General features: G+C 42.4%; 1 protein-coding gene across 1 annotated transcript in view; it reads left to right on the forward strand.

The window, feature by feature from the left end:
- The first annotated feature begins 974 nt into the window (after window positions 1–974).
- tmem178 (transmembrane protein 178) overlaps window positions 975–22,436 on the forward strand; it is a 39,333-nt gene continuing 17,871 nt past the window's right edge. The window contains exons 1-2 of the mRNA XM_039813861.1: window positions 975–1,095; window positions 1,474–1,707. Coding sequence (XP_039669795.1) covers window positions 1,598–1,707 — 110 coding nt within the window. The 5' untranslated portion in view covers window positions 975–1,095; window positions 1,474–1,597. The remainder of the gene's footprint in view (window positions 1,096–1,473; window positions 1,708–22,436) is intronic.

Raw genomic sequence — 22,436 nt, forward strand, 5'->3', positions numbered from 1 at the left:
GCATTTAGTGTGACAGTGGCAAGGAAAACCTCCCTCTCAGGAAGAAACCTCAGACAGACCCAGGCTCTTGGTAGGTGGTGTCTGACGGGACAGACCCAGGTTCTTGGTAGGAGGTGTCTGAAGGGACAGACCCAGGCTCTTGGTAGGTGGTGTCTGACGGGACAGACCCAGGCTCTTGGTAGGAGGTGTCTGACGGGACAGACCCAGGCTCTTGGTAGGAGGTGTCTGACGGGACAGACCCAGGCTCTTGGTAGGCGGTGTCTGACGGGACAGACCCAGATTCTTGGTAGGAGGTGTCTGACGGGACAGACCCAGGCTCTTGGTAGGAGGTGTCTGACGGGACAGACCCAGGCTCTTGTAAGGCGGTGTCTGACGGGACAGACCCAGGTTCTTGGTAGGAGGTGTCTGAAGGGACAGACCCAGGCTCTTGTAAGGCGGTGTCTGACGGTGCCGGTTGGGGTGATGAACAGTGGCAATAATAGTGACAATAAAGATAATGGAACAGTGACTAGAAATAGTAGTTGTAGTAGTTCATGGTGTAGCAGGGCACTGCAGGGTGTTACAGGATGTAGCAGGGCACTGCAGGGTGTCGCAGGGTGTAGCAGGGCAGTGCAGGACACTGCAGGGTGTAGCAGGGCACTGCAGGGTGTAGGAGGGTATAGCAGGGCACTGCAGAGCATGGCAGGCCAACAAAGCTGTTTTCCTCTCAGCACATGGCCTGAATAGGCAGATATCATCAGATAGACAGATATCAGATAGATAGATATCAGATAGACAGATATCATGCTTTTTTAAACGCTGAGATTCAGCAGGGAACTGGTCTGCATGGTAAACAGCAGACTAACATGTACACTGAGGCTGCAGAGCGTCGTTCAGTTAGCTGATGTCGAGGTTAAACCCTGAACACTCTGAGACTCTGTTTATCTGTTCATAATCTATATCCACAACGTTTCCCTCCCAGGATTGCTCCAGTGCTGCCGGATGTCCCTCATCTTCTGCCGGATGTGTGTCCCCTTCCTCTGCCTCTGTGTTGGGGTTCTAACCTCCGGTGGATTTGTGAGGACTATGGTTAACTACTCCTCAGATCTCTGCAGGGTAAATCCAGACAGCTAGCTAGACTATCTGTCCAATCTGAGTTTTCTGTTGCACGACTAAAACTACTTTTGAACGTACACATGTTCCACCAAAACCAGTTCCTTCCTGAGACTATTTAGCAGCGCTGTGGAGGAAGGTCTGGCAATGAGAGACTAATCTGTTGATAACGGTGAATTACTGTGAGTCTGTGAAGGGAACTCTTCAGGGACTAAACTGTCATCATCAGTCTGCTTTCAGCTCTGAAATGTTTCTGAAGAGTTCCCTGACGTGATCAGTTTCTGACAGATTTAAAAACATCACTGATGTGTCAGTCATCTCGTAGGAGTGACCGTTTCTGGCTTTAAATCTTTAATGTTTGATTTTTTCTTTCTTCTGCAGCTGAAAACCAAACTGCACTCTCAGATGTCATCAGAGTTTCATCAGATGGAGGATTTCCTCCAAAGGGACCGTTGGCCGCAGCTGAGCATGTGCACAGCAGCAGGGAACTGTAACTCCAAACCAGATGAATTCAAATCCATACAAGCCCAACAATATCACCCAGCATCACTCATCAGATGGGACCCTTCATCTGCAGTCAGGAGTCACACATCATGAAGTACTAAAATATATCCTGTACGTACAATATATACAGGACACAGTTTTACACAAAACTACAGCAGCAATATCTAAACAATGTTTAGGCAGAGTTATTTCACAGGAAACAAATGAGTTCTTACTCCTAAAGCTCTTGGTCCAGGAACTCTGAATCTACGACCTGAGGGGAGTATTTCAAACTCAGAGTGAAGGTTGGTGCAGTCTAACATAGACAGAGTCTTACGGAGTACTATTGTGGGACACTGATCACATTACCAGCAATCTTCACAATACAGCTTTTCCTTCCCTGATGTTGAGGTTACCGTACCTCATCTCCTTAGTCAGAAAAAGCAACAAAAACATTGGAGAGCAACAGTAACTCCAACATAATCTCATCCACAGAGATATTTGATGCTCGGGGTCGGACCCTTGGCATCATTTTTCAATGTGCAGCGTTTAACCTCTTAGTTAGGTTTAGGAAAACATCGTAGGTGGGGTCATAAAATATACGTTTTAGTGACACACGGGACAGCAATGGGACACAATCCCCCGGTCTCCTGGGGGAAAGTCCTCCTGTTGTTTAATTTCAGTCTTTCATACTACTCTCTACTGCTGTCTCTCTACATACTACTCTCTACTGTTGTCTCTCTTCATACTACTCTCTACTGCTGTCTCTCTACATACTACTCTCTACTGATGTCTCTCTACATACTACTCTCTACTATTGTCTCTCTACATACTACTCTCTACTGTTGTCTCTCTTCATACTACTCTCTACTGTTGTCTCTCTTCATACTACTCTCTACTGTTGTCTCTCTACATACTACTCTCTACTGTTGTCTCTCTACTCTCTACTGTTGTCTCTCTACATACTACTCTCTACTATTTTCTCTCTACATACTACACTCTACTGCTGTCTCTCTTCATACTACTCTCTACTGATGTCTCTCTACATACTACTCTCTACTGCTGTCTCTCTACATACTACTCTCTACTGTTGTCTCTACATACTACTCTCTACTATTGTCTCTCTACTCTCTACTGTTGTCTCTCTACATACTACTCTCTACTGTTGTCTCTCTACATACTACTCTCTACTGTTATGTTTCTACATACTACTCTCTACTGTTGTCTCTCTACATACTACTCTCTACTGTTATGTCTTTACATACTACTTTCTACTGTTATGTCTTTACATACTACTCTCTACTGTTGTCTCTCTACATACTACTCTCTACTATTGTCTCTCTACTCTCTACTGTTGTCTCTCTACATACTACTCTCTACTGTTGTCTCTCTACTCTCTACTGTTGTCTCTCTACTCTCTACTGTTGTCTCTCTACATACTACTCTCTACTGTTGTCTCTCTACATACTACTCTCTACTGATGTCTCTCTACATACTACTCTCTACTGTTATGTCTCTACATACTACTCTCTACTGATGTCTCTCTACATACTACTCTCTACTGTTGTCTCTCTACTCTCTACTGTTGTCTCTTTACATACTACTCTCTACTGTTGTCTCGCTACATACTGTAATGCTTCATACACTAGTCAGAGTCTAGTTAACTCATTTATTAGCTACCAACAGCAGCTACAGGCATTCGAACACACAGAGAGGGCCGAGACTTGGCCGGAACTCCAAAGAGGCCGAACTTCCTCTCCCCGTTGGCTATATACCCCCACAGGAACCGCCCCCCTCTCACCAGGCTGCCAACCTCAGCTTGCAGGGGGTCATAAGTAGGTGATTGGAAGCCGGTCGCTACAATACCACTCTCTACTGCTGTCTCGCTACATACTACTCTCTACTGCTGTTTCTCTACATACTACTCTCTACTGCTGTCTCTCTACATACTACTCTCTACTGCTGTCTCTCTAGGTACTACTCTCTACATACTACTCTCTACTGCTGTCTCTCTACATACTACTCTCTACTGTTGTCTCTCTACATACTGCTCTCTACTGTTGTCTCTCTACATACTGCTCTCTACTGTTGTCTCTCTACATACTACTCTCTACTGCTGTCTCTCTACATACTACTCTCTACTGTTGTCTCTCTACATACTGCTCTCTACTGTTGTCTCTCTACATACTGCTCTCTACTGTTGTCTCTCTACATACTACTCTCTACTGTTGTCTCTCTACATACTACTCTCTACTGTTGTCTCTCTACATACTACTACTACTACAGAGACACACCGACACACTTTACAGACAGATAAAATAAAACTCAGAGCCTTTACACATGGATACATTAAAACCATGTTGGACGGTTTAAAGCCGACTCTTCTTCTGCTCAAGGCACTGCTATGTTTTGCTCAAAGAGAATATTCAATCTCTTTATTAGCATTAATAACAGCACCTGGTGGCTGATTCATTATTCATGATTATTACATCACTATTTCTCTGCTAAGACACACAGACAGTAAGACAGACAGACAGTCAGACAGACAGTCAGACAGAGACAGACAGACAGACAGACAGACAGACAGACAGACAGACAGACGGACAGACGGACAGACAGTCAGACAGACGGACAGAGAGACAGACAGACGGATGAAGAGACAGACACTCAACACTCAAAACTTTAGATAATGAGGTAAACATATTTAAAAGAAGTCTTTCACACTGTCTAACCCCTAATCCTGAACCAAAGATGTATTATTATAATTATAATAATACATCTTTGGTTCAGGATTAGGGGTTAACCCCTATATATAACCCCTATATATATATATATATATGTATGTATGTATGTATGTATATATGTCTATATGATGTTTTTAACCAGAAGACATCAACGTGTTGCCTGTGTTCCTCCTGTGGGTTCAGCAGCTCACAAACATCATCAAATCTGGTTTACAGATCTTTGTGAACATCAGATGAGTCAGTAAATACTCCGTCAGGTTTGGTAAATATCCCGCAGCGTGTCTCTATCTGTCTCTAACGAGAAGGCTTTAACAAGCTCACAGATGATTTCCTGTCTCTGATCTGTCGTATGAACTGACAGAGCCACTCACTGGATTAAAACCTGTTAAACGTGATTTCATAGGAAACAGTGGAAAGATTATTTCATATTCTTTTTACTAAAGTATTAAGCTCTTGGTTTGACTTAATTTGTCTTCTAATCTAAAGGGTTATTCCACTTAAAGATGATCAGACTTAAATCCATTCATCCATTCATCCATTCATCCATTCATCCATTCATCCATTCATCCATTCATCCATTCGTCCATTCCCAGAATGACTGAGTGATGGCCGACAGACAGACACAGACTGTGTAAAAGAGCACGTAGCTTCCGTGACGTCACCCAGTGGTTAATGGTCGTTTGAAGCCCTGAGTTTGGAGTTTTGGCCGTCTCCATCTTGGTTTGCTGGAGCCAGAATATGTTGGATGAGAGAGCGGCGCTGGCTGAGAACCTACAACCTTCTGCCTCAACACACCTTTCCGTTGCAGTAGTGTTAATGTCGTCAGACGAGATGAGACTAAATATGTTGGTCAGCGACCTTTTTTTCCATGACTAAGACGAGATGATGACGAGACTGCACCAATGCCCCAAAACACTGATTAAGACTAAATTAACATGCATTATTGTTGACGAAAAAAGACGAGACTAAAATGTTTTGCATAGAATAAAAACTAAGATAAAATCTCTCTTCGTTTTCGTAAACAATGGTCTCATCATGAGACAGATATTCTGAATGAGTTTGTGCTGTTGCTGCCAGCCTCTGTCTTTTCTCTCCACACTCTCTCTATCTCTGTGTCTTTCTGTTTCCTCGCCTCTCCTATTTCTGCTGATGGCGTGTAATGACCAGCGCGGCTGACTGCTTGCTGTCATCGTTGCTGCTGTTGTGCTCATTTGCGTATCGTTGGCCAGCTGATGACAGATCTGCTAATGGTCTTTTATTCGGGATCGATTTGTTGTTTCTCAACGATCAGCTCAACAGAGAGAGTTTGATTGGACCGCTGATAGTTGATGTGCTCTCTCAGTTATTCTTTGTGTGATACTGTATAGTGACAGAGGTGAGCTGCACACTATCGCTTTGTTTACATATGAACACATTGTGCGTCAGTTTCCTGCTGTCTTTGCGTTTCAGGGCCGTAGGGGCAACAGATTCTCACTCCCATCTGGTAACATACGGACGCTTGGTCACGTGACCTTTGGTGTTGTTATTGATGCTAAAAGTCTCCTTTAGCGTCATATAACGTACTTTATCTAAACGTGCTTGGTCGGGACTATTGGCGTCCCTTTAGACGCAGTTATGTTGAGGAAAAGCTCATGGGTGGGCTTACGTTTCTGTGACACGCGGGAATAAAGACACACGCGGGACAAGATCCCCGGTCTTGCGGGAGAAAGTCCTGTGTTTGACCCATCCAACCCCCCAACCAACCTCCCTACGCGGAATTTCAACCTTACATTTTTATTTAAATTATTATTAGTTTATTTGTCAGGGACAATGCAGCGCACATTATTAAATACATAATTATCAGAGACAAAGTCATAACAATATAATGTGTAGATGTATAAAAGCTTTCTAGCCAATAGGCTAATTTAATAAGAATATAATAAAGCCCAGTCCCTGGTCAGGCCTTTCTAAAAACATTATCCAAATATGATTTTTAAAAGAACTACATAGTGTGAGTTACACAATCATGCAGCAGATACATTGTATACTAATATATTACATCAACATTTCACAAAGTCGTGACCACATTATATAAAACAGCACATCACATAACAACACAACCCCCAAGCACCATCCTCCTCTCCAAACGCCGTGGAGCTGCTGCTCTCCCCGCTACCTTCTACACACACGCTGAAGGAGACTTTTTACGTCACTTCAGACGCTGACAGCCACTGTCCAAACGTCCATATTTTACAAGGTCGGTGTTTGACTGAAATGGTTATCAGAAATAATCTCAGATATAATTTGTTGTTTACAAAAAGACTAAAATCTTTTGACTAAAAGTAGACAGAAATGACGAGACTTAGTCGACTAAAACAAAAAGATATATGAATGACTAAATATGACTAAAACTAACAAGACTAAGACTACGACTAAATTAACAATAGGTGACAAAATCAACACTACGTTGTAAGCCGTTTTCACTCAACAAATCTTTAAAATCTTGCCACTGCCTCCTCGTCTCGAGTGCATGGTGGGTGGAGCCGTGACAGAGTCCGGGCTGCTTTATGGAAACCGTTCAGCTGGACTCTCTGAACTTCTTCTAAAATCTAAATGAAGACAGATTCAACAGCTGCAGATTAATACTCACAGAGCATGTTATGTCAGGTGTAGCCTGGCGGTGCAGGGTGTATGGGGGCGGAGCCTGCCGTGTGTTTGGCTCGTTATCTGTCTGCGGGGGTCCGTGTGAACTCACCCTGGGCAGTGGGGGGGCGGCCAGCGTTTCTCCGCTGTGCCTCATTAACGCTCGGTGTTTTCTGACTGCCGCCGCCTTAACGAGCCGCCAGATGAAGGCTGTGTGGGCGTTGCCATGGCAACGGGACAGTCGAGGGCGGGAAGGGTTTAAAGATGGACGCCTCACGCTGAACGCTCTCGTTACCGAGCCGAGCTCAAACGCTGCAGGACGTTCACATCATTATTTATGGTATTCAGAAGTTTATTCTGACAAACTTACAGCAGGAAGCGAGGTGTGTGATTGGCTCTCAGAAGTTTATTCTGACAAACTTCCAGCAGGAAGCGAGGCATGTGATTGGCTCTCAGACATCATTAACCTGATGACTCACAGTCAGACCTGTTGATGTTAAACATTTCACAACATATTCTGATATATATTCTGTTTCTCCTGAACTTTCTAATGAGCCTCCATCTTTATTCTCTGAACCCCCTGGACACAATAACAGAGACACTGGTCTCTCTCTCTCAACACCCTGGACACAATAACAGAGACACCCTGGACACAATAACAGAGACACTGGTCTCTCTCTCATGTGGATGGTTCCATACAACGCTCTTCACAAGTTAAATAAATAATCAGTTCACTACTTTCATTGAATTTGGGTGTTGAAGAAAAAACAATTGATAAAAGAACTTTGAAAAAAGATTTGACAAATGTCAAAAGTGACAGAAACATCGGGAAAGCCACAAAAGTGTTGATGACCAAAACGTTGATAAAGGTTTTTGAGTTGCAGGTCGATGGGAAGACGACATGAGGGTGAAGAGGATGGAGGAGGGAAGGGGGGGGGATGTCATTTATATCATATATCATATACATATAATATCATATATGATCATTTATACATAATATCAGATATGATTTCTTTTTCCTAGCATATTTCCTTGGATTAGGATGGCACCTAGATCCTGGTTGCAGCTGTCGCCGTGGTCCTGCTGTACTCCCTGCTACACCCTGCTGTGCCCTGCTACACCCTGCTGTGCCCTGCTGTGCCCTGCTATGCCCTGCTATGCCCTGCTACACCCTGCTGTGCCCTGCTATGCCCTGCTGTGCCCTGCGATGCCCTGCTATACTCTGCGATGCCCTGCTATACTCTGCTGTGCCACGCTACACACTGTAACGCCCTACATTGCCCTGCTATGATATGAACTACTACGACTACCATTTGTAGTCACTCTTCCTTTATCTTTATTGTGACTATTATTGCCACTGTTCATCCCCCCCAACCAGCACCATCAGACACCGCCTACCAAGAGTCTGCGTCTGTCCAAGGTTCCTTCCTAAAAGGGAGTTGTTCCTCGCCACTGTCGCACTGAATGCTTGCTCTTGGGGGAATTACTGGAATTGTTGGGATTTTATAAATTATAGAGTGTGGTCTAGACCAGTGGTTCCCAACCTTTTTTCCTCCCCCCCCCCCCACCCCTGGAAACCGAAGTGGAGGTAACTCTCCAGATAGAGCCTTACTTTCTTTTTTGATACAGAGGAGTTATCAGCACTTTTATGTTTCTCCGCCATGTTTCATTCATAAAATAGTGATGCCGTGGTGGCAGGAACAACGAGGATGATAGCAGCTAGCAGCTAACAGCTAGCAGCTAGCAGCTAGCAGCTAACAGCTCGCAGCTAGCAGCTGACCTGATGACAGCAAGGGTCCCAGGTTAAGAGGTCCTGGAGGTTTGGCCTACTAAGTAGCCTGCCTACAATTTTAAGCCAGAACAAAAATGTGTAGTTTTTATACCAACTTTTGTATACATTATATATTCTAGTGTATTATAATAATTTGTTTAACGTGCAAATATTTTTTTTTTACCTCAACCTTAAACCAGATAAAGACTTGTGCCCCCCCCCCCCCTGTGATCTTTGCCGCCCCCCTGAAGGGTGACCACTGATCTAGACCTACTCTATCTGTAAAGTGTCTCGAGATAACTCTTATTATGATTTTATTCTATAAATTAATTAATTTGAATATGATATATTATATATGATATTATATATAATACCACATATGATCATATCATATAATCTGTAACGTTTGTGGTTTTCAGCTGTAGTCTTTGCTGTTTTTTTTAACGATAATTTTTTGGGCATTTTTAGGCCTTTATTGACAGGACAGCTGAAGACATGAAAGGGGAGAGAAATGGGGGAATGACATGCAGCAAAGGGCCGCAGGTCGGAGTCTAACCCGGGCCTGCTGTGTTGAGGAGTAAACCTCTATATATGTGCGCCTGCTCTACCAACTGAGCTAACCTGGTGCCCAGTCTTTCCTGTTTTATTGTGTCTATTCATTCCCTGAGTGTGGATGTTTCCTGCTGTTTAATTATATATGGATATAAAAATTTTTTTTTTTTTTGCTGTTCTATTATTCCATTCCGTTTCATGCTTCAGTTTCCTGTTTTACTTTGTAGTGTCTGTTTCTTGTTTGACTTCCTGTCGTGTGTTTTTGCTCCTCTGTGATTGGCTGCCCTGATGTGTTCCACCTGTCCATCATGTCACCTGTCCCTCGTTACCCTGGTTACCTTGTGTATTTGGTCTCTGTGCTGTCTTTGTCTCTTCATCATCATAGTCTTTACTCCCTGCATCGTTCCCAGCGGTTCCCCCTGTGAGTTCCTCTGTTTGCTCTGTTTCCAGTTTATTAGTTTTTAGAGCTCTATTTCCAGTTTGTTAGTTTTTAGATCTCTGTTTCGAGTTTGTTAGTTTTTAGATCTCTGTTTCCAGTTTGTTAGTTTTTAGATCTCTATTTCCAGTTTGTTAGTTTTTAGATCTCTGTTTCGAGTTTGTTAGTTTTTAGATCTCTGTTTCGAGTTTGTTAGTTTTTAGAGCTCTATTTCCAGTTTGCTAGTTTTTAGATCTCTGTTTCCAGTTTGTTAGTTTTTAGATCTCTGTTTCCAGTTTATTAGTTTTTAGAGCTCTATTTCCAGTTTGTTAGTTTTTAGATCTCTGTTGCCAGTTTGTTAGTTTTTAGATCTCTGTTTCCAGTTTGTTAGTTTTTAGAGCTCTATTTCCAGTTTGTTAGTTTTTAGATCTCTGTTTCGAGTTTGTTAGTTTTTAGATCTCTGTTTCGAGTTTGTTAGTTTTTAGAGCTCTATTTCCAGTTTGTTAGTTTTTAGAGCTCTGTTTCCAGTTTGTTAGTTTTTAGATCTCTGTTTCCAGTTTATTAGTTTTTAGATCTCTGTTTCCAGTTTGTTAGTTTTTAGATCTCTGTTTCCAGTTTATTGGTTTTTAGATCTCTGTTTCCAGTTTGTTAGTTTTTAGATCTCTGTTTCCAGTTCATTGGTTTTTAGAGCTCTGCTGCCAGTTTGTTAGTTTTTAGATCTCTGTTTCCAATTTGTTAGTTTTTAGATCTCTGTTTCCAGTTTATTGGTTTTTAGATCTCTGTTTCCAGTTTGTTAGTTTTTAGATCTCTGTTTTCCAGTTTATTGGTTTTTAGAGCTCTGCTGCCAGTTTGTTAGTTTTTAGAGCTCTGTTTCCAGTTTGTTGATTTTTAGAGCTCTGTTTCCAGTTTTTGTTGGTTTTTAGAGCTTCCAGTTTGTTAGTTTTTAGATCTCTGTTCCCAGTTTGTTGGTTTTTAGAGCTCTGTTGCCAGTTTGTTAGTTTTTAGATCTCTGTTTCCAGTTCATTGGTTTTTAGAGCTCTGCTGCCAGTTTGTTAGTTTTTAGATCTCTGTTTCCAATTTGTTAGTTTTTAGATCTCTGTTTCCAGTTTATTGGTTTTTAGATCTCTGTTTCCAGTTTGTTAGTTTTTAGATCTCTGTTTTCCAGTTTATTGGTTTTTAGAGCTCTGCTGCCAGTTTGTTAGTTTTTAGAGCTCTGTTTCCAGTTTGTTGATTTTTAGAGCTCTGTTTCCAGTTTTTGTTGGTTTTTAGAGCTTCCAGTTTGTTAGTTTTTAGATCTCTGTTCCCAGTTTGTTGGTTTTTAGAGCTCTGTTGCCAGTTTGTTAGTTTTTAGATCTCTCTTTCCAGTTTGTTAGTTTTTAGATCTCTGTTTCCAGTTTATTAGTTTTTAGATCTCTGTTTCCAGATGGTTAGTTTTTAGATCTCTGTTTCCAGTTTATTGGTTTTTAGATCTCTGTTTCCAGTTTGTTAGTTTTTAGATCTCTGTTTCCAGTTTATTGGTTTTTAGAGCTCTGCTGCCAGTTTGTTAGTTTTTAGATCTCTGTTTCCAGTTCATTGGTTTTTAGAGCTCTGCTGCCAGTTTGTTAGTTTTTAGATCTCTGTTTCCAATTTGTTAGTTTTTAGATCTCTGTTTCCAGTTTATTGGTTTTTAGATCTCTGTTTCCAGTTTGTTAGTTTTTAGATCTCTGTTTCCAGTTTATTGGTTTTTAGAGCTCTGCTGCCAGTTTGTTAGTTTTTAGAGCTCTGTTTCCAGTTTGTTGATTTTTAGAGCTCTGTTTCCAGTTTTTGTTGGTTTTTAGAGCTTCCAGTTTGTTAGTTTTTAGATCTCTGTTTCCAGTTTGTTGGTTTTTAGAGCTCTGTTGCCAGTTTGTTAGTTTTTAGATCTCTCTTTCCAGTTTGTTAGTTTTTAGATCTCTCTTTCCAGTTTGTTAGTTTTTAGATCTCTGTTTCCAGTTTATTAGTTTTTAGATCTCTGTTTCCAGTTTGTTAGTTTTTAGATCTCTGTTTCCAGTTTATTGGTTTTTAGATCTCTGTTTCCAGTTAGTTAGTTTTTAGATCTCTGTTTCCAGTTTATTGGCTTTTAGAGCTCTGCTGCCAGTTTGTTAGTTTTTAGATCTCTGTTTCCAGTTTGTTAGTTTTTAGATCTCTGTTTCCAGTTTATTGGTTTTTAGATCTCTGTTTCCAGTTTGTTAGTTTTTAGATCTCTGTTTCCAGTTTATTGGTTTTTAGAGCTCTTCTGCCAGTTTGTTAGTTTTTAGAGCTCTGTTTCCAGTTTGTTGATTTTTAGAGCTCTGTTTCCAGTTTTTGTTGGTTTTTAGAGCTTCCAGTTTGTTAGTTTTTAGATCTCTGTTTCCAGTTTGTTGGTTTTTAGAGCTCTGTTGCCAGTTTGTTAGTTTTTAGATCTCTCTTTCCAGTTTGTTAGTTTTTAGAGCTCTGTTTCCAGACGGGACAATCAACGGATTTCCAGATTAGATGTTTATATAAACTTTCTGGAGGCTCCTAAGAAGCTTTGTGCTGCATGGCAGAGACGTGATGATGTCATTTATACATATGTTCATTTGGGTTATTTTGTTACTATTTTGTTGAATGGTGAATATTCTAGTTGCTGTCATCTTTTTTTTATATTTGTCTGAGTAGGTGGTGATGAGGAAGGGGGGGGGGGGTGTCATGTTGCGAGTTGTATATTGTTAAATACTTCTAGGTCTTCCTCCAAGCATCCACACTCTCCCTCCATTACATTACATTACATTACATGTCATTTAGCTGACGCTTTTATCCAAAGCGACTTACAGTTCCTATATATGTCAGAGGTAATACACCTCTGGAGCAATTAGGGGTTAAGTGCCTTGCTCAGGGACACATTGGTTGATGTATCACAGTGGGAATCAAACCCAGATCTCCTACACCAAAGGCATGTGTCATATCCACTGAACCACCCCCCGCTCCCCCAACCTGTCTTCCTCGGTCCATTTCCTCAAAACTTCTTTCTGAGCATTAGACACACTCCCACTCCCACTCAGACAGTATGTGTTCACTAACTAGTCTAAAATAAGACGACTGTTTTAGGCTTTCAGCTGAAATTACAGTCAGCAGTGTTTGAAATGCACCAGACTGAAATCTGTTCTGTTTTGAGTGTGTGGTTAACAGTTGTGACAGCAGTGTGTTAGCATCTGAACAACATGCTGTAGATCCACAGTGTTGTGCAGGTTGTGATTAAAGTCATGGGATAAGTGTGTAGAGTTTTGGAAACTGTGTTCAAGCAATGAAAAAGGAACTAGAGCTTGGTCCACATGAACTGCTGCTGTGCAGACTGTAGTTAGAGTCTGGTCCACATGAACTGCTGCTGTGTAGACTGTAATTAGAGTCTGATCCACATGAACTGCTGCTGTGTAGACTGTAATTACAGTCTGGTCTACATGAACTGCTGCTGTGTAGACTGTAGTTAGAGTCTGGTCTACATGAACTGCTGCTGTGTAGACTGTAATTAGAGTCTGGTCTACATGAACTGCTGCTGTGTAGACTGTAATTACAGTCTGGTCTACATGAACTGCTGCTGTGTAGACTGTAATTAGAGTCTGGTCTACATGAACTGCTGCTGTGTAGACTGTAATTACAGTCTGGTCTACATGAACTGCTGCTGTGTAGACTGTAGTTAGAGTCTGGTCTACATGAACTGCTGCTGTGTAGACTGTAGTTAGAGTCTGGTCTACATGAACTGCTGCTGTGTAGACTGTAGAACACAGATTCTGAGCGATTCTTTCACCTCATAGTAAATATCTGAGCGACAGATTCTCTACCACACACACACCAGCCACCTCATTAACATATGTTTCTACCGTCTCTGGGTGATGGTCTGTGGTCCTTCTGTAGAGAACTGACAGAGATCTGAGATCATTTAATCAGCAACATTTCTTTAATGTTTTCTGAAACCGGCTGCAACATCAGCTGCTTCACATCAGCTGCAGCTCATTTAAATTTCAAATAACAGACACACAGAGGCACACACTCAGACACAAACACACACACACACACACACACACAGACACACATGTGTGCCTCTGTGTGTGTATCTGTATGTGTGTGTGTGTGTGTGTGTGTGTGTGTGTGTGTGTGTGTGTGTGTGTGTGTGTGTGTGTGTGTGTGTGTGCCTCTGTGTGTGTGTGTGTGTGTGTGTGTGTGTGTGCCTCTGTGTGTGTGTGGTCTAAACAGATCAATAACATCATCATCAATAATCACTTTCAAGCAGATTAGATCAACAGATAAACAGTTATTCATCATCATCTTCATCATCATTGTCTTCAGTAACATGAAACTGGTGTCAGTCTTGTTATGTTAAACCAGGTCAATGTTGGTTAAACTGGATTAGTTTTATTAAACCTCTGCCATCAGGGTCCGTGTACTTGGCGGCCAACGGATTTTCGTTTTGAAAGGAAAAAAACAAAAACGAAAAACGGCCAGTTTCCCAATTACCATTAGTAAATAGGAAAACAAAAAACGGAAAACAACCCATTATTCGTTTTTTGTTTTGATATTAAAAGACGGAAAACGAAAACCTATCTCGTTATCCGATTTTCTTTGATGTGTTTGTAGATGGAACTCGGAAATTAAAATGTGTGTATAAATCTTATTCCTCATTCATTTTTTTCGTGACCCGGAAGCGATCGTAGGTAGTAAGCGGCTGCATACCCGGAAATCATTTGGACATCAATGAGACCATGGACAGTTAGAATGATACGGACGTAAAAATGTTTTTAGACGAATATGCTAGTTTTATATTAGAAGACCGAAAGAATGGGATGTCTTGTGGTGATATAGCAGCTGCGCTGGGTTCACAGTTTGGAACGATACGGGGGTTTTCTGAGAGGAGTGGGCGGAGCTGGTGTGCTCAGCAGGGACTTGTGGCGAAACACAAGTTGACTTTTATTATGAAGTGGTCACAGGAGATTAGCGCTGACTGCTCTCATTCATCAAAAATGAGTCTACACAACAAGACAACCATCATAGTCTAATAATAATAATAATGAAGCGAAAACATTTTCAAACTTTCTCATTTTCACATAAAAGGTCTCTAACGTTTTGCGCCATTGCTTTGGCAAATATCTGTCAAACAAACTAAAATGGCCTAGCCCTAGTCTGCATATCGGCCTAGCTGTGGTCAGCTTTTTATTTACTTTAAGAGTAGCATTCATTTTTATGTTTAACAAAAGCGGTAAACGGCGATTGATAAAAAAAAAAAAAAAAAAACCTTGCCTCAGCAATACCTTCAGCGATTTCAATTTCAAGTTGGCCATCAGGACAGAAGTCCCTGACACGTCCCTGCTGAGCACACCACCTCCGCACATTATTATTATTATTATTATTATTATTAGACTATGATGGTTGTCTTGTTGTGTAGACTCATTTTTGATGAATGAGAGCGGTCAGCGCTAATCTCCTGTGACCACTTCATAATAAAAGCCGACTTGTGTTTCGCCAGTGAAATGATTTTAATATTTGCATATTAAAAGCGATATGCAGACCAGGGCTAGGTCTATGCAATTTTTAGATTTAAATAAATCAGCAGAAGTGAAAAGAGTAAAAAAATGTTCTACTTAAGTAAAAGTACTGTTACTTTGTTGTTTACTCAAGTACAAGTAAAATTACTAGTAAAAGTAGCTAATTTAAAATGTAGAGTTACTTAGTTACTTTTTTAACCTCCAAAAATCACATTTATATTGATTTTATATCTTATTTATACTAATTATAGCCCTGTTTCATTGACAGATATTGTTGTCTTAGAGTCTTTTGCGATTTGATAAGGGAAAGCCATGGTTTTGATTTTAGTTTGTTTGACAGATATTTGCCAAAGCAATGGCGCAAAACAACGTTAGAGACCTTTTATGTGAAAATGAGAAATTTTGAAAATGTTTTCGCTTCATTATTATTATTATTAGACTATGATGGTTGTCTTGTTGTGTAGACTCATTTTTGATGAATGAGAGCAGTAAGCGCTAATCTCCTGTGACCGCTTCATAATAAAAGTCAACTTGTGTTTCGCCACAAGTCCCTGCTGAGCACACCACCTCCGCACACTCCTCTCAGAAAACCCCCGTATCGTTCCAAACTGTGAACCCGAAGCGGCCAGCTGCATCACCACAAGACATCCCATTCTTTTCGGTCTTCTAATATAAAACTAGCATAATCGTCTAAAAACACTTTTACGTCCGTATCATTCTAACTGTCCATGGTCTCATTGATGTCCAAATGATTTCCGGGTATGCAGCCGCTTACTACCTACGATCGCTTCCGGGTCACGAAAAAAATGAATGAGGAATAAGATTTATACACACATTTTAATTTCCGAGTTCCATCTACAAACACATCAAAGAAAATCGCATAACGAGATAGTTTTTCGTTTTCCGTTTTTTAATATCAAAACAAAAAAGGAATAATGGGTTGTTTTCCGTTTTTTGTTTTCCTATTTACTAATGGTAATTGGGAAACTGGCCGTTTTTCGTTTTTGTTTTTTTCCTTTCAAAACGGAAATCCGTTGGCCGCCAAGTACACGGACCCATCAGCAGGGCCACACACAGTCTGCAGACGCAGCATTTAAACATTAGTTTTATTAAACCTCTGCCATCAGCAGGGCCACACAATCTGCAGACGCAGAATTTAAACGTTTGACCAGATTTTCATTCTGAATCACCGCTGAAAGCTGTTAAAACATCCACACATTCAGTTTGGGTCTGGTCATGGGGAAGGGGAAGACTTTGTTCCACCAGAACCACTTCCTTCCTGAGACTATTCAGCAGAGCAGACCTTCCTCCACAGAGCTGTGGAGGAAGAGCTGGACATGAGAGACATGAGAACATGAGAACATGAGAACATGAGAACATGAGAGACATGAGAGACATGAGAGACTATCTCAGAGAACACTATGCTGAGGAGAGACGGCTTTCGTAACCTATTTCGCCATTTTTATCACCATTTTTGTCACCATTTTTGTCACCATCTTGTTTTCTTTTTGGACCTATTGTTGCCTTACTGGGAGAGACTAGTCAGAAACACTGGGAGAGACTAGTCAGAAACACTGAGAGAGACTAGTCAGAAACACTGGGAGAGACTAGTCAGAAGCACTGAGAGAGACTAGTCAGAAACACTGGGAGAGACTAATCAGAAACACTGGGAGAGACTAGTCAGAAACACTGGGAGAGACTAGTCAGAAACACTGGGAGAGACTAATCAGAAACACTGGGAGAGACTAATCAGAAACACTGGGAGAGACTAATCAGAAACACTGGGAGAGACTAATCAGAAACACTGGGAGAGACTAATCAGAAACACTGGGAGAGACTAGTCAGAAACACTGAGAGAGACTAATCAGAAACACTGGGAGAGACTAGTCAGAAACACTGGGAGAGACTAATCAGAAACACTGGGAGAGACTAGTCAGAAACACTGGGAGAGACTAGTCAGAAACACTGGGAGAGACTAATCAGAAACACTGGGAGAGACTAATCAGAAACACTGGGAGAGACTAGTCAGAAACACTGGGAGAGACTAATCAGAAACACTGGGAGAGACTAATCAGAAACACTGGGAGAGACTAGTCAGAAACACTGGGAGAGACTAGTCAGAAACACTGAGAGAGACTAGTCAGAAACACTGAGAGAGACTAGTCAGAAACACTGAGAGAGACTAGTCAGAAACACTGGGAGAGACTAGTCAGAAACACTGGGAGAGACTAGTCAGAACGTGACGTACTTACTGGGAGAGACTAGTCAGAAACACTGGGAGAGACTAGTCAGAAACACTGGGAGAGACTAGTCAGAAGCACTGGGAGAGACTAGTCAGAAACACTGGGAGAGACTAGTCAGAAACACTGGGAGAGACTAATCAGAAACACTGGGAGAGACTAATCAGAAACACTGGGAGAGACTAGTCAGAAACACTGAGAGAGACTAGTCAGAAACACTGGGAGAGACTAGTCAGAACGTGACGTACTTACTGGGAGAGACTAGTCAGAAACACTGGGAGAGACTAGTCAGAAGCACTGGGAGAGACTAGTCAGAAACACTGGGAGAGACTAGTCAGAAACACTGGGAGAGACTAATCAGAAACACTGGGAGAGACTAATCAGAAACACTGGGAGAGACTAGTCAGAAACACTGAGAGAGACTAATCAGAAACACTGGGAGAGACTAGTCAGAAACACTGAGAGAGACTAGTCAGAAACACTGGGAGAGACTAGTCAGAAACACTGGGAGAGACTAATCAGAAACACTGGGAGAGACTAATCAGAAACACTGGGAGAGACTAGTCAGAAACACTGAGAGAGACTAATCAGAAACACTGGGAGAGACTAGTCAGAAACACTGAGAGAGACTAATCAGAAACACTGGGAGAGACTAATCAGAAACACTGGGAGAGACTAGTCAGAAACACTGAGAGAGACTAGTCAGAAACACTGAGAGTGACTAACACTGGGAGAGACTAGTCAGAAACACTGTGAGAGACTAGTCAGAAACACTGGGAGAGACTAGTCAGAACGTGACGTACTTACTGGGAGAGACTAGTCAAACACTGGGAGAGACTAGTCAAACACTGGGAGAGACTAGTCAGAAACACTGGGAGAGACTAGTCAAACACTGGGAGAGACTAGTCAGAAACACTGGGAGAGACTAGTCAGAAACACTGAGAGAGACTAGTCAGAAACACTGGGAGAGACTAGTCAGAAACACTGGGAGAGACTAATCAGAAACACTGGGAGAGACTAATCAGAAACACTGGGAGAGACTAGTCAGAAACACTGAGAGAGACTAGTCAGAAACACTGGGAAAGACTAGTCAGAAACACTGAGAGAGACTAGTCAGAAACACTGGGAGAGACTAGTCAGAACGTGACGTACTTACTGGGAGAGACTAGTCAGAAACACTGGGAGAGACTAGTCAGAAGCACTGGGAGAGACTAGTCAGAAACACTGGGAGAGACTAGTCAGAAACACTGGGAGAGACTAATCAGAAACACTGGGAGAGACTAATCAGAAACACTGGGAGAGACTAGTCAGAAACACTGGGAGAGACTAGTCAGAAACACTGAGAGAGACTAGTCAGAAACACTGAGAGTGACTAGTCAGAAACACTGAGAGAGACTAGTCAGAAACACTGAGAGTGACTAGTCAGAACGTGACGTACTTACTGGGAGAGACTAGTCAGAAACACTGGGAGAGACTAGTCAGAACGTGACGTACTTACTGGGAGAGACTAGTCAGAAACACTGGGAGAGACTAGTCAGAAACACTGGGAGAGACTAGTCAGAAACACTGGGAGAGACTAGTCAGAACATGACGTACTTACTGGGAGAGACTAGTCAAACACTGGGAGAGACTAGTCAAACACTGGGAGAGACTAGTCAAACACTGGGAGAGACTAGTCAGAAACACTGGGAGAGACTAGTCAGAAACACTGAGAGAGACTAGTCAGAACGTGACGTACTTACTGGGAGAGACTAGTCAGAAACACTGGGAGAGACTAGTCAGAAACAATGAGAGAGACGAGTCAGAAACACTGGGAGAGACTAGTCAGAAACACTGGGGAGAGACTAGTCAGAAACACTGGGAGAGAATAATCAGAAAACAGCGAGACTAGTCAGAAACACTGGAGAGACACTGGGAGAGACTAGTCAGAAACACTGGGAGAGACTAGTCAAACACTGGGCGAGACTAGTCAGAACGTGACGCATTCTTACTCGGGAGCGACTAGTCAGAACGTGGACCACTTACTGGGAGAGACTAGTCAGAAACACTATGAGAGACTAGTCAAACACTGGGAGAGACTAGTCAGAAACACTGGGAGAGACTAGTCAGAAACACTGGGAGAGACTAGTCAGAACGTGACGTACTTACTGGGAGCGACTAGTCAGAACGTGACGTACTTACTGGGAGAGACTAGTCAGAAACACTGGGAGAGACTAGTCAAACACTGGGAGAGACTAGTCAGAAACACTGGGAGAGACTAGTCAGAAACACTGGGAGAGACTAGTCAGAAACACTGGGAGAGACTAATCAGAAACACTGGGAGAGACTAGTCAGAAACACTGGGAGAGACACTGGGAGAGACTAGTCAGAAACACTGGGAGAGACTAGTCAAACACTGGGAGAGACTAGTCAGAACGTGACGTACTTACTGGGAGCGACTAGTCAGAACGTGACGTACTTACTGGGAGAGACTAGTCAGAAACACTATGAGAGATTAGTCAAACACTGGGAGAGACTAGTCAGAAACACTGGGAGAGACTAGTCAGAAACACTGGGAGAGACTAGTCAGAACGTGACGTACTTACTGGGAGCGACTAGTCAGAACGTGACGTACTTACTGGGAGAGACCAGTCAGAAACACTATGAGAGACTAGTCAAACACTGGGAGAGACTAGTCAGAAACACTGGGAGAGACTAGTCAGAAACACTGGGAGAGACTAGTCAGAAACACTGGGAGAGACTAGTCAGAAACACTGGGAGCGACTAGTCAGAACGTGACGTACTTACTGGGAGAGACTAGTCAGAAACACTGGGAGAGACTAGTCAGAAACACTGAGAGAGACTAGTCAGAAACACTGGGAGAGACTAGTCAAACACTGGGAGAGACTAGTCAGAAACACTGGGAGAGACTAGTCAGAACGTGACGTACTTATGATTAAATATGATATTAATACACTATATTGGAACTTACACATTTATAATATATGTCTGGTATATCGGAGATGTCCCCGAGTGCCGTACTGTCTGCCGTTTTGAACAGTATTATTAATATATGTAGTCTATAGATCTGGTTTCCATACACTTTGCAAGAACAGGACGAAATTATAATTCAATTTGCAGCAATTCACCAGCGTCTGAGAAGTTTTTTTGCTTTTTCTCCGCCAGTCGTCATGATTCAGCATAACGAACAACTGCCAGGGTCATTACCATACTGATCAGCATTCAGGAGGTGCTCTGCATTGACTATTTATGGTTAAATATGGGCGTGTACAGGGCGGGATAGGAGGCTGATCCACGTACGAACACTAGTGGGTAATCTGTGATTTATAAAGGGAACATTGCTTACAGATGTGCGTATGCACGGTTTTATAAATCTGAGTGTTTATTGGCATACGCCATTTTTGGCTTTTGGGCGTACGTACTCTGATAGTAAGGATCCTACACACAGTTTTATAAATGAGACCCCTGATTATTTAGTCTGGTGGGTTGGCCACAGATCGATCGTCCTCTCGTCCTCTTCCTCTCTGACCTCCATCTTCTCCTCTTCAAATTATTCTGCTGCAGTCTGACTCTTCATTAAAACACACATCATGATTATCACCTCGCACAACAGCGTCCTGATTGGTCGATAGAGGCAGCTCAATAACTTCTGATGCTAACGATGCTAATGACAGCCAGGCAGAGCAGGGGATCGTGGGAAACTGCCCGCCCCCCCAGGTATCGATCAGAGAAGGTGTGTGTGTGTGTGTGTCTCTGTGTGTGTCTGTGTGTGTCTGTGTGTCTGTATGTGTGTGTGTGTGTGTGCTGTGTGTGTCTGTGTGTGTGTGTGTGTGCGTGTGTGTGTGTGCGTGTCTGTGTGTGTGTGCGTGTGCGTTTGCATGTGTCTCTGTGTGTGTGTGGGTGTGTGTGTGTGTGTGTGTGTGTGTGTGTGTGTGTGTGTTCTGATTAACAGACAACCTGCTGCTGTTTTTATTCACATTTTCAATCTGCCACAGACGGTTGGCTGCTCTCTGCCTTTTGTTTAATATATCTGGTTGATATGCATGGTTGAAAGAACTAGTTCCACCGTCTCTCTGTCATTGGTTGGTTTTATTTCCAGATTAAATCATTGAAAGATGAATGATGTTTGTTTTAAAGGTGAACATCAGCAGACTGATTGTTAATGAAAAGAATCAACAAATCCTGACAGCCAATCAGAGAACAGAGATGTCAAAGTCAAGGGGTGTGTGTGTGTGTGTGTGTGTGTGTGTGTGTGTGTGTGTGTGTGTGTGTGTGTGTGTGTCGTGTTACAGGAAGGACACTCTGAATTATTGATCAACTTAATGGACAAACTTTCATTTTTTTTCTGCCGTCACGTTGAGTTCTGACTCTGAGAGGACGACAGCCGCGGTCACCGAAGATATCCCATGAGGCCGCAGTCACCGGGACGCCAAGGAGACAAGACACACACCCCAGCCTGACCGCCAGGCAAAGAGAGAAAGAGAGAGAGAGAGAGGTTAAAGGGTAACACCAGGTGGCAGTACATGGGAAGTACAGTAACATGTGATCTCAGCAAATGTATGCTGAAAAATGTCAGACAACACATTCTCACTACCATCGCGTCAGAAAGCAACACTTTGGTCAGGTGACTTTGGTGTTTGTTGTTGACACAAAAAGTCTCCTTTAGCGTCACATTTAGACTCTCTGGGTCGGATGTATGTTTAACTGACATGTGGCACAAGAAAGGGACAGTTAGGTTTAGGAAAAGATGGTGGGGGGGGTTACAAAATGTACGTTTCAGTGACACGCGGGACAAGAACCCCGGTCTCCTGGGGGAAAGTCCTGTGTTGTTTGACACATCCACCCCCGAACCAACCATCTTTCATACTACTCTATACATACTACTCTCTACTGCTGTCTCTACCCCCAACAATCTACATACTCACTCTACTCCGTCTCTCTACATACCACTTCACCGCTCCTACATACACACCCTACATACACCTACCCCTCTCCATACCGCCT

The sequence above is a fragment of the Perca fluviatilis genome, chromosome 1 (genome assembly GCF_010015445.1).
Source record: "Perca fluviatilis chromosome 1, GENO_Pfluv_1.0, whole genome shotgun sequence".
Taxonomy (NCBI): domain Eukaryota; kingdom Metazoa; phylum Chordata; class Actinopteri; order Perciformes; family Percidae; genus Perca; species Perca fluviatilis.